General features: G+C 47.0%; 2 protein-coding genes across 3 annotated transcripts in view; one reads left to right on the top strand and one right to left on the bottom strand.

Moving 5' to 3' along the window:
- Positions 1–12,873, bottom strand: part of JADE2 (jade family PHD finger 2) — a 158,725-nt gene that overhangs the window by 52,314 nt on the left and 93,538 nt on the right. The window lies entirely within an intron of this gene.
- Positions 3,600–10,552, top strand: LOC141992629 (uncharacterized). Its single transcript, XM_074961970.1, has 3 exons — positions 3,600–4,005; positions 4,585–5,023; positions 10,531–10,552. Exons 1-3 carry the CDS (start codon positions 3,600–3,602, stop codon positions 10,550–10,552), a joined length of 867 nt encoding a protein of 288 aa, XP_074818071.1.

A 12,873-nucleotide genomic window follows, 5' to 3' on the forward strand; every position in this document is an offset into this window, starting at 1 on the left:
TGTGGGTTACCTCGCTTCTGACTCAGATGACACAGCTAGTTTCTGTGGAGAGACTAGAGGCCCAGTTCTTATACAATTCCCTACAGGCCAAACCACAAGTAGCACTGAATCTACCTCTTCACTGTGAGGCCAGCCACAGCCTCCTTGTCGGATTCTGAAGGAAGTGGGAGAAAGGTACTAATGGCTCATGGCTCATGGGATGAGAGCCCCTTGGAGTGATGACTAACAAACAGCCACCACAAACCCTGGAATAACAATACTTTGCACTTTCAGGGATGTAGCACCTTTCAGCTGAAGTTCTCAAAGTGTTTTACACTCACTAATTAAGGGTATGTAAATAGGTAGGTAAATATTATTTGCTCAATTATACAGGTAGGAGAACTGAGTCTAAGAGGTAAAGTAACTCATCCAAGTCACACAGGAAGTCGGTAGCATAGGCTGGAACGGAACTCAGAACTTCAGGCTTCCCAGACACCGAAGTAACTACTAGACGCATTCCCTTATACACTGCATGTGAAGCAGTAACATTATTTTGCTAAAATACATTCTCTACCTTTCCGTATTCTGGTTTCAATTTACTTGGTATGCTGGGGCAAAAATATTTAGCAGGAGGAGCCACCTTCTGCAAAACTGAGACTTATTTCCAACAAAACTGCACTCTACTAAAATCAATTTACTGAAACAATAAACCCTTTCACCCTATGGAGTATATTTGGAGAGAAAACTGCTATGAACAAACAAGCAGTCAAAAAGCTAACAGAATGTTAGGAACTATTAGGAAAGGGATAGATAATAAGACAGAAAATATCATAATGTCACTATATAAACCCACGGTACGTCCACACCTTGAATACTGCGTGCAGTTCTGATCGTCCCATCTCAGGAAAGATATGTTAGAATTGGAAAAAGTATAGAGAAGGGCACCAAAAATTATTAGGGCTATGGAACAGCTTTTAAGCTTCCATATGAGGAGAGACTGAAAAGACTGGGACCGTTCAGTTTGCAAAAGAGACAGTTAAGGGGGGATATGATAAGAGGTCTATAAAATCACGAATGGTGTGGAGAAAGTGAATAAGGAAGCATTATTTATCCCTTCACATTATTTATCCCTTCACATGAATCAGGCAGCTTTGAAAACCTCAGACCACTGTCCATGTGATCATCACTCATTGGAGTCAAGAGGCATGGGTTCTGTTCCTGGCTCTGCCACAAAATTAACGTGTGACTGTAAGAAGGTTACATAATCTCTATGTGCCTCAGTTCCCTGTTTGTAAAAAGGGGAGTAACAATACTTCCTTCCCTCCCAGGGATGCTGAGAAGTGCTCAGATACTGCTGTGATGCACGGCACAGACATATCAACAAATAAAGTGTTCACATTTTATATTAAGGTATCATTTTATAAAGGGTTAATTATTAATAAATGTTTTAATAACTGATTAATCAATTGTTATAGACTGTTATAGACTCCACCAGGTGAACAGATTGGTTATAACTATGGCTTACAACAGTCAATAAGATATTCCACGTACGTGTTTATAACTATCTACAGCCCAAACTACCCATGTTCTACAACACGCTTACGATATCTCATCATCATACGTTAACCATTTATAAATGGAAATTTAATATATAATGTGACCAATAAAATAAATAATAAGCATACAATCTGCATATGAGCTAAACATGTGCAGCAAAACTTCTAGGTATTTTGTTATAATCATATCCTGCTAATGCACTTAAAAGATTTACAGGAACCAATTATCACCCTTTATGCCACCCACTGACATCAATTATTGCTCAAATTTCAGATGATGACAAAGTGTTTTAGAAACCACTTAATAATCTGCTGTCTTTCTGTAATAATGCTTTTCACTCGCAGAGTTGTCCTGGAGCACTTCTGATTAAAGCTACTTCATCCCTTGCAGCAGCAAGACTGAATATTGTTTGAAACTGAAGCAATTATTTTGAAGAGAGTTTCTGTAAATAATAAACAACTACAAAGAAAAACAGATCATGCTGAAAACGAATAAAACCAAGAGAGCTAAAACCTACACTTCCACTGTTGACCACAGATCCTACCAACCTACTTGTAAGCTAACAGTAGAGGGGTGCTCCCGCAATCTCTGTCTCCGTAAGGAGTTAAATCATCTAAGGCTTTAATTTTCAGGGGGTCACTGTGTTTCACCTCTGCAAATGGCTTATGGAACAGCTACCTGCAAATACTTCTAGATTCCCTAGCAGGCTTTGGTGAGATAAGCTTAAAGGCCAAGGCTATTTTCACACAAAATTAGTTTGGATTATCATTTTAAGTATCTTTCTTTTCTTTTTTTTCTTCTTCCCTTGAGACACACTGCCTAACTTTTGCCATTTCTGGGACAGATTCTGATACCCTCACTCACATGCAATTGTACATTACTCCCTGAGTAATCTGGCTGTAGCTAATGAGTCTACTCATGCAGTAAAATGCTGCTGAACTGGAATAAGAGTATCGGAATCTGACTCTCTGATTCCTCCTTCTAACTTTTTTCATGGACAGCCTGGAAATAAAACAATCAGCCCAGTAAAGGTCCATGGGCCATTTCTGCTTTCAGATAAGCCCATGCAGGTCTTCACTGATTGGATCTGGGTGGAAAGCTGTAAGTGGAAACTGTACGGACTAGTGGATAGGTCACTGGAGTGCAGCCACCTGGACTCTAATCCTGGTTCTGCCATTCTCCAGCAAGTTATTTATTTACCACACCTCTCCATGTGTTTGTTTCCCCTTCCACATTTTGCCTGCCTTCTTTATTTAGACTGCAACCTCTTTAGGGCAGGGACTGTCTCTTACTATGTGTTTGTACAGTGCCTAGCACAATGGGGCCACAAACTCAGTCAGTGGCCTTTAACTGCCTAGTATCATCATCATCATTAATATTCCATCCCAATGACTGAAATAAAAAAAGAAGTCAAATCCATTTGCAAAATGGCATTTGCTCTGCTGGCCGTGAATAGTAAATAACGAAAAGCCACATTTTGTTCTCATTTACACCAATGGAGTTAATCCAGACTGACACTGATGTAACTAAGCCCTGGTCTACACTAGGACTTTAGGTCGAATTTAGCAGCATTAAATCGATGTAAACCTGCACCCGTCCACACGATGAAGCCCTTTATTTCGACTTAAAGGGCTCTTAAAATCGATTTCCTTACTCCACCCCTGACAAGTGGATTAGCGCTTAAATCGGCCTTGCCGGGTCGAATTTGGGGTACTGTGGACACAATTCGACGGTATTGGCCTCCGAGAGCTATCCCAGAGTGCTCCATTTTGACCGCTCTGGACAGCACTCTCAACTCAGATGCACTGGCCAGGTAGACAGGAAAAGAACCGCGAACTTTTGAATCTCATTTCCTGTTTGGCCAGCGTGGCAAGCTGCAGGTGATCATGCAGAGCTCATCAGCAGAGGTGACCATGATGGAGTCTCAGAATCGCAAAAGAGCTCCAGCATGGACTGAATGGGAGGTACAGGATCTGATCGCTGTATGGGGAGAGGAATCCGTGCTATCAGAACTCCGTTCCAGTTTTCGAAATGCCAAAACCTTTGTCAAGATCTCCCAGGGCATGAAGGACAGAGGCCATAACAGGGACCTGAAGCAGTGCCGCATGAAACTGAAGGAGCTGAGGCAAGCCTACCAGAAAACCAGAGAGGCGAACGGCCGCTCCGGGTCAGAGCCCCAAACATGCCGCTTCTATGATGAGCTGCATGCCATTTTAGGGGGTTCAGCCACCACTACCCCAGCCGTGTTGTTTGACTCCTTCAATGGAGATGGAGGCAATACGGAAGCAGGTTTTGGGGACGAAGAAGATGATGATGATGACGAGGTTGTAGATAGCTCACAGCAAGAAAGCGGAGAAACCGGTTTTCCCGACAGCCAGGAACTGTTTCTCACCCTGGACCTGGAGCCAGTACCCCCTGAACCCACCCAAGGCTGCCTCCTGGACCCAGCAGGCGGAGAAGGGACCTCCGGTGAGTGTACCTTTTAAAATACTATACATGGTTTAAAAGCAAGCATGTGAAAGGATTACTTTGCCCTGGCATTCGCGGCTCTCCTGGATACACTCCCAAAGCCTTTGCAAAAGGTTTCTGGGGAGGGCAGACTTATTGCGTCCTTCATGGTAGGACACTTTACCACTCCAGGCCAGTAACACGTACTCGGGAATCATTGTACAACAAAGCATTGCAGTGTATGTTTGCTGGCGTTCAAGCAACATCCGTTCGTGTGTTATCCTCAGGAGAGGGAGATATAATCCATGGTCACCTGGTTGAAATAGGGTGCTTTTCTTCAGGGGACACTCAGAGGAGCCCATTCCTGCTGGGCTGTTTGCCTGCGGCTGAACAGAAATGTTCCCCGCTGTTAGCCACAGGGAGGGGGGAGGGTTGAGGGGGTAGCCACGCGGTGGGGGGAGGCAAAATGCGACCTTGTAACGACAGCACATGTGCTCTGTATGTAATGTTAACAGCAAGGTTTACCCTGAAAGAGTGTAGCCAGTGTTTTATAAAATGTGTCTTTTTAAATACCGCTGTCCCTTTTCTTTTCTCCACCAGCTGCATGTGTTTCAATGATCACAGGATCTTCTCCTTCCCAGAGGCTAGTGAAGATTAGAAAGAAAAAAAAACGCACTCGAGATGAAATGTTCTCCGAGCTCATGCTGTCCTCCCACACTGACAGAGCACAGACGAATGCGTGGAGGCAAATAATGTCAGACTGCAGGAAAGCACAAAATGACCAGGAGGAGAGGTGGCGGGCTGAAGAGAGTAAGTGGCGGGCTGAAGAGAGGGCTGAAGCTCGAATGTGGCGGCAGCGTGATGAGAGGAGGCAGGATTCAATGCTGAGGCTGCTGGAGGACCAAACCAGTATGCTCCAGTGTATGGTTGAGCTGCAGCAAAGGCAGCTGGAGCACAGACTGCCACTACAGCCCCTGTGTAACCAACCGCCGTCCTCCCCAAGTTCCATAGCCTCCACACCCAGACGCCCAAGAACGCGGTGGGGTGGCCACCGGCCAACCAGCCACTCCACCACAGAGGATTGCCCCAAAAAAAGAAGGCTGTCATTCAATAAATTTTAAAGTTGTAAACTTTTAAAGTGCTGTGTGGCATTTTCCTTCCCTCCTCCACCACCCCTCCTGGGCTACCTTGGTAGTCATCCCCCTATTTGTGTGATGAATGAATAAAGAATGCATGAATGTGAAGCAACAATGACTTTATTGCCTCTGCAAGAGGTGATCAAAGGGAGGAGGGGAGCGTGGTTAGCTTACAAGGAAGTAGAGTGAACCAAGGGGCGGGGGGTTTCATCAAGGAGAAACAAACAGAACTTTCACACCGTAGCCTGAACAGTCATGAAACTGGTTTTCAAAGCCTCTCTGATGCGTACCGCGCCCTCCTGTGCTCTTCTAACCGCCCTGGTGTCTGGCTGCGCGTAACCAGCAGCCAGGCGATTTGCCTCAACTTCCCACCCCGCCATAAACGTTTCCCCCTTACTCTCACAGATATTGTGGAGCACACAGCAAGCAGTAATAACAGTGGGAATATTGGTTTCGCTGAGGTCTAACCGAGTCAGTAAACTGCGCCAGCGCGCCTTTAAACGTCCAAATGCACATTCTACCACCATTCTGCACTTGCTCAGCCTGCAGTTGAACAGCTCCTGACTGCTGTCCAGGCTGCCTGTGTACGGCTTCATGAGCCATGGCATTAAGGGGTAGGCTGGGTCCCCAAGGATACATATAGGCATTTCAACATCACCAACAGTTATTTTCTGGTCTGGGAATAAAGTCCCTTCTTGAAGCTTTTGAAACAGACCAGAGTTCCTGAAGATGCGAGCGTCATGTACCTTTCCCGGCCATCCCACGTTGATGTTGGTGAAACGTCCCTTGTGATCCACCAGAGCTTGCAGCACTATTGAAAAGTACCCCTTGCAGTTTATGTACTCGCCGGCTTGGTGCTCCGGTGCCAAGATAGGGATATGGGTTCCGTCTATGGCCCCACCACAGTTAGGGAATCCCATTGCAGCAAAGCCATCCACTATGACCTGCACATTTCCCAGGGTCACTACCCTTGATATCAGCAGATCTTTGATTGCGTGGGCTACTTGCATCACAGCAGCCCCAACAGTAGATTTGCCCACTCCAAATTGATTCCCAACTGACTGGTAGCTGTCTGGCGTTGCAAGCTTCCACAGGGCTATCGCCACTCGCTTCTCAACTGTGAGGGCTGCTCTCATCTTGGTATTCATGCGCTTCAGGGCAGGGGAAAGCAAGTCACAAAGTTCCATGAAAGTGCCCTTACGCATGCAAAAGTTTCGCAGCCACTGGGAATCGTCCCAGACCTGCAACACTATGCGGTCCCACCAGTCTGTACTTGTTTCCCGAGCCCAGAATCGGCGTTCCACAGCATGAACCTGCCCCATTAGCACCATTATGCATGCATTGGCAGGGCCCATGCTTTCAGAGAAATCTGTGTCCATGTCCTGATCACTCACGTGACCGCGCTGACGTCGCCTCCTCGCCCGGTAGCGCTTTGCCAGGTTCTGGTGCTGCATATACTGCTGGATAATGCGTGTGGTGTTTAATGTGCTCCTAATTGCCAAAGTGAGCTGAGCGGACTCCATGCTTGCCTTGGTATGGCGTCCGCACAGAAAAAAGGCGCGGAATGATTGTCTGCCGTTGCTCTGACGGAGGGAGGGGCGACTGACGACATGGCTTACAGGGTTGGCTTCAGGAGGCTAAAATCCACAAAGGGGGTGGCTTTACATCAAGGAGTAGTTCAGGCAGGACTTCACGGAGGGTTCCAATAAGAAATGGTGCACCTAAGTTATTGTTCTTATTGGAACAAGGAGGTTAGCCTGGCCTCTGATTGATACATGGCTAGATCTACCTCGCAGCACCTTCTCTGTGAGTGACTGCAGTGTGACCTAGAGGAATGAGTCCCCTAGACAGGGGAGAAGGCAAATGAGTACAAAACAAATCTGGTCTATTTCTTGTTTTGATCCACTCCATCTATCTTTTACATCTTTGGCTGGCAGCAGACGGTGCAGAAGGACTGCATGCCATCCACATCTCATGTCTGCTCGGCAGAAGATGGTGCAATAGGACTGCTAGCAATCCATATTGCCTGCCTGCTCACCATAAGACGGTTCAATAGGACTGACTGCCGGACTAAAAAAAATGACCTGGTCAAGTCACTAAAAATTTAGTCCCTGCGCCCATGTCTGCCCAGGCGCTCCTGATCGACCTCACACAGGCGACCAGGAACACCTCGGACATGACGAGGACGGCTACCAGTCGTACTGTACCGTCTGCTGCCAGAAGGCAATGGGTTGCTGCTACTGTGTAGCAATGCCGTACCGCGTCTGCCAGCACCCAGGAGACATACGGTGACGGTTACCTGAGCGGGCTCCATGCTTGCCGTGGTATGGCGTCCGCACAGGTAACTCAGGAAAAAAGGCGCGAAACGATTGTCTGCCCTTGCCTTCACGGAGGGAGGGAGGGAACGGGGGCCGGACAATATGTACCCAGAACCACCCGCGACAATGTTTTAGCCCAATCAGAGTGCTCCATTGGGCTGCTCTGGACAGCACTCTCAACTCAGATGCACGATTGTTTGCCGTTGCTCTGACGCAGGGAGGGGCGACTGAGGACACGGCTTACAGGGTTGACTTCACGGAGGGTTCCAATAAGAAATGGTGCACCTAAGTTATTGTTCTTATTGGAACAAGGAGGTTAGCCTGGCCTCTGATTGATACATGGCTAGATCTACCTCGCTGCACCTTCTCTGTGAGTGACTGCAGTGTGACCTAGAGGAATGAGTCCCCTAGACAGGGGAGGAGGCAAATGAGTACAAAACAAATCTGGTCTATTTCTTGTTTTGATCCACTCCATCTATCTTTTACATCTTTGGCTGGCAGCAGACGGTGCAGAAGGACATATTGCCTGCCTGCTCACCATAAGACGGTTCAATAGGACTGACTGCCGGACTAAAGAGAATGACCTGGTCAAGTCACTAAAAATTTAGTCCCTGCGCCCATGTCTGCCCAGGCGCTCCTGATCGACCTCACACAGGCAACCAGGAGTACCTCGGACATGACGAGGACGGCTACCAGTCGTATTGTACCGTCTGCTGCCACAAGGCAATGGGTTGCTGCTACTGTGTAGCAATGCCGTACCGCGTCTGCCAGCACCCAGGAGACATACGGTGACGGTTACCTGAGCGGGCTCCATGCTTGCCGTGGTATGGCGTCCGCACAGGTAACTCAGGAAAAAAGGCGCGAAACAATTGTCTGCCCTTGCTTTCACGGAGGGAGGGAGGGAAGGTGGGGACTGACGATATGTACCCAGAACCACCCGCGACAATGTTTCAGCCCCATCAGGCATTGGGATCTCAACCCAGAATTCCAATGGGCAGCGGAGACTGCGGGAACTGTGGGATAGCTACCCACAGTGCAACGCTGCGGAAGTCGACTCTAGCCTCGGTACTGTGGAAGCCCTCCGCCGAGTTAATGCACTTAATGCACTTCTGTGGGGACACACACACTCGAATATATAAAACCGATTTCTAAAAAACCGACTTCTATAAATTCGACCTTATTCCGTAGTGTAGACATACCCTAAGACCAGCATCTGGCCCTAAATCTGTTCTCAAGATACTTCCACACTGTAGATATGCATCCACTCTGTGTCTTAAATGTCCTTCACTTGTAAATTGTTAATACAATGAGAAGTGGTGGAGGATTTGCTGGTTTTTCTATTAGCATCAAACAAGTCCACCCTTAAACTGATTGTGCAATGAGCTTATGTTCTCAGTCGCGCACACAGTACCCAGGAATGTTTTTTGTGGGCTGCCATACAGATATGTTATAAAACAGCCCCAAACTGGCAAGATTTCTCTAAAACAAACAGAGCCTGAATTATTAATGGAGATAAGCTTTCTCAACTGATTAACAATAACTACCGCAAGCCTGGATTCAGCTGCAGAGTTGAACATCTTTGCGAAACCACACAACGTGGGAGCTCTGCATATGGATTACACAGGGGTAAATAGTACATTATGGCCATTAACAGTAGACGACTAGCAGAAGATTCCAGTCAAAGCCTTTGTACATTAACAATCCCTTATGGCAGCAGGATGGTGGGAAGGCAATTAAAAGGGGAAAGTCAGTCTGTCATTTAAAGGAAATGGAACCCACTACAAAAAGGACAGGGCTCCACACATCCCACTGGGAGCGGCGTATGTGAAACTTACTGCATTGTGGGGACAGAAAGCCCCTTGGTATCTTCATCCTACAGATGCGGAAGAATCCCACTCCCAAATGGTATGAGCAAAGTAAAAATGAGGTCCTGATATTGCTGTAGTGTAAATCAGGATTAAGACCAGAGAAGTCAATGGAGTTACGCCAGTGTAGAACCCGGGTAAGTGAGGTCTGAAAAAGACCCAGGAGACAGCCAATGACAGAAGCACTGGGATGTGGTTAGTGAAGGGAACTGTATGTCAGGAGACCAGAGTTTTATTTCTGATTCCACCACTATCCCAGAGTGTAACCCCTTCCCCCTATAAAGGGGGATAATAAACCATGGCTATTTCACAGGGCTGTCCCGAGACCCGTGGGGGTTGATCCTCCACTCCCTCACACCAGTGTAAATCAGGAGTAGCTCCACTGAAGTCAATGGAATTACTCTAGTGTAAAACTTGTGTGAGTGGAGACTCAGACCTAAGGTTTCTGAAAGGCTGTGAGATCCTCAGCTGAAAGGCCTGATGTGAATGAGAATTAACCACTGGCCTGCTGGCTGCTGTTGCACCCTCTCTGAGACAATGGTGTTTCCTGGGACAATGGCATGTTAATGAGATATAGCACACAGCTAACACCTCACAAGCTGTGACTCTTACATAGAGCAGTGACTTAGCGGTCTAAGCATCAAGAATATAACCCTTAACCTCCCTAGAGCCACAAGTTCAAACCCTGTAAAACATCAAGTCAGTTTTCTTCCTTCTGAGGTAGCTAACTTGACTTCCATACTGTTTAGGGTTCAGAAAGAGAGCAATATAGCTATATCTTAGTTAGGAGTGTAAGACTGGCTACAGTATATTCCTTTCTGGATCTACAAGAATCAGATTTAGATCCAAAAAGAGACAACAGTGTCACTTAAAAATACTGATGATTAAAATCATATCTAGTGAAGCATAAAAATGAGGTAGCAGGCTCACTACCCAGTGAAGCAGTGAAAGCTCAGTGAATAGACTCTGACCGATCAACTGTTTTGTTTCATGCCCCCACTTTGAATGCATATCTGGGAACCTTTCTCCAAAGCCTTATGCTCCGTTCCATCTGCCGTGCAATGATTCTATTTCCAAGGGAAAAGGCGTTCACCTAATGTGAGGAAGTTATTGGTCGTGCCTCTAATCAGCTGTTACCGTTAGTACAAGTGCCGTGATCAGGGGACTCAGACCACTTGTAGGCAGAGCTGTGGCTCAGTAAACGCCCGCTCAATTTAATCTCTGCAGCCCCTCCCAAAGGGATAACTAATGCACCAACTCCACCGACCTCAGTTTATTCCAGCAATGTTCACTTAAGATGGACTTCACCTCCACTGACTTGAGATGTTCTAATCATCACAGAGACATATCTTACACATACTACGATGAACTTCTATCCCATCCCCGCTACACCAGGAGTAAATCTGACCCAGGTGCTTCTTGCTATCCCTATAAAACAACAAGAACACCTCAAGTGCCCACCGTAGAGCCCTGAGTGTATAAAGCCCACAGTGAATTTATATAAGCAGCATATACTGTATGGATTAAATCGAGGAATACTTAAAAATGTTCATTCTGCCTTCAGCAAGACTGATTCAGGCATCAACATTTTTAGCAATTTCTCTGGGATTTTGTGTGCGTGAAGTGCCTATCACGGCAAAGGGACTTTTCAGTCTGAGGCTTTGAAGTCTCTCTAGCCACAATCCTACAATAGCTTTGAATTTAATGGAGATCACAATGTGCAGCGTGAAATCTTAATAAAAAACCAAAGACTTACGGCATGGCTTCTTCCTAAAAGGAAAGGTCTTGTGCTGTCTATAATGTCCTATACTTATAAATCTGGTCAGTGTCTGATCCAAATTACTTTAGATCCACTTTCTTTATTATCTCACATTGCAGCAGCAACAAATAATCGTGCGGGCACACTTAAATGTTGAGCTCATCTTTATAAGCTAGGAGCTCTTTAACCAGAATATTTTTACAGGATACAGTAGTTGGTTACTGGCATGTGCTCATGACAAAGGAAGGTTTTTTTAACTGACTTAAAGCTTTTTATGTGATCAATTACTAAACTTTACATTTACTCTGATAATCTTTTGTTTCTCAGGAAAGCTGCTTACTTGTCTCAGAAAGTGCCCAGGTAACTACTGTGACGGGGCAAGGCCAGATGGCTATGGAAAAGTAGTGGGAGATAGATATATTAGCTCCAGACAAATCCCTAGGACCAGGATAAGTGAAATGGCAGCTGCTCCAGGTCAATTAAGACACCTGGGGCCAATTAAGAACTTTCCAGAAGGCAGGGAGAAGGCTAGGTTGATTGGGACACCTGAAGCCAATCAGGGGCTGGCTGAAACTAGTTAAAAACCTCCCAGTTAGTCAGGTGGGTGTGCATGTCAGGAGTTGTGGGAAGAAGCTGTGCTGGTGGAGAGGCTGAGTAGTGCACACCGTATCAGGCACAAGGAAGGAGGCCCTGAGGTAAGGGTGAAGAGGAGCTTGAGGAAGTGAGGGCTGCTGTGGGGGAAGTAGCCCAGGGAATTGTACATGTCATGTTTCTAAAAGGTCAGCTACCATAGCTGATACTATTAGGGTCCCTGGGCTGGAGCCTGGAGTAGAGGGTGGGCCTGAGCTCCCCCACACCTTTACCCCCTGATTAATCACTGAGACTGGGAGACAACAGAGACTGTGCAAGGAAGGATAACTTCTCCTCACCTCTCTCGCTGGCTTCTGATGAAAATGGCTCAGTAGACTGTGACCCTTGTCTCTAGAGAGAGAAGGGTTACGTGGAGGGTCACAATGAGCCTCTGAGGCTAGCGAAATCTGCCAGGAAACGTGGGACCCACGGAGGCAAGGACAGAGCTTTGTCACAACTGGTGTCAGGAGTGGGACTTTGTTCACAGCGTGGAGGAAGAAAGAGGTTTAAAAAAAAAAGTGTGCACTGGGGTTTTGGATTTTTTTTTTTTGGTTTGTTTGTTTGCTTTGTACCACAGTGGAGGAGGTGGTCAGAGCTCTGGTACAAGCCACGGCAGCCCAGCAGGAGGCCACACAGGTTCAGGCAATGGCACAACAGGAGTCTACGTGGCTACAGCAGGAAACCAATCAATTATTGATGAGCCAGGTGACCCAAGATCGTGCCCTCTTGAGAGAGGTGGTGGACCAGCTGAAGATCCTCACCACCCAGGCCCGGGGGTCCGACGGGACGTGAACCCTGAGGGCCACTGGTTGTCTGCCAAAGATGATGTCAGGAGATGACGTAGAGGCATATCTCCTCTCATTTGAAAGGACAGCTCAGCGTGAGGCGTGGCCCCAGGAGCAGTGGGCCAGCATTCTCGCCCCTTTTTTGTGTGGAGAGGCCCAGAAGGCCTACTTTGACTTGCCTGCCACGGATGCCATTGACTATACCCATCTGAAGGCAGAGATCCTAGTACGATCAGGGGTAACGGCAGCGGTAAGGGCCCAGAGGTTCCATGAGTGGAAATACCAGGAGAACAAACCCCCGAGGTCCCAACTATTCGACCTCATACACCTCACGCGCAAATGGTTACAGCCCGAGGTGTGCAGGCCAGAGGAGATTTTGGAGACCCTGGTCATAGA

This window comes from Natator depressus, chromosome 8 (genome assembly GCF_965152275.1).
Source record: "Natator depressus isolate rNatDep1 chromosome 8, rNatDep2.hap1, whole genome shotgun sequence".
NCBI classification, from domain to species: domain Eukaryota; kingdom Metazoa; phylum Chordata; order Testudines; family Cheloniidae; genus Natator; species Natator depressus.

Bases quoted from the DNA above. Each gene is read 5' to 3' on its own strand.
- LOC141992629 (XM_074961970.1), top strand. From the start codon at position 3,600: ATGAAGGACAGAGGCCATAACAGGGACCTGAAGCAGTGCCGCATGAAA. The intron at 4,006-4,584 runs GTGAGTGTACCT...TTTCTCCACCAG, and splicing joins AGGCGGAGAAGGGACCTCCG to CTGCATGTGTTTCAATGATC. The intron at 5,024-10,530 runs GTGGGGTGGCCA...TAATCTCTGCAG, and splicing joins CCCAGACGCCCAAGAACGCG to CCCCTCCCAAAGGGATAACT.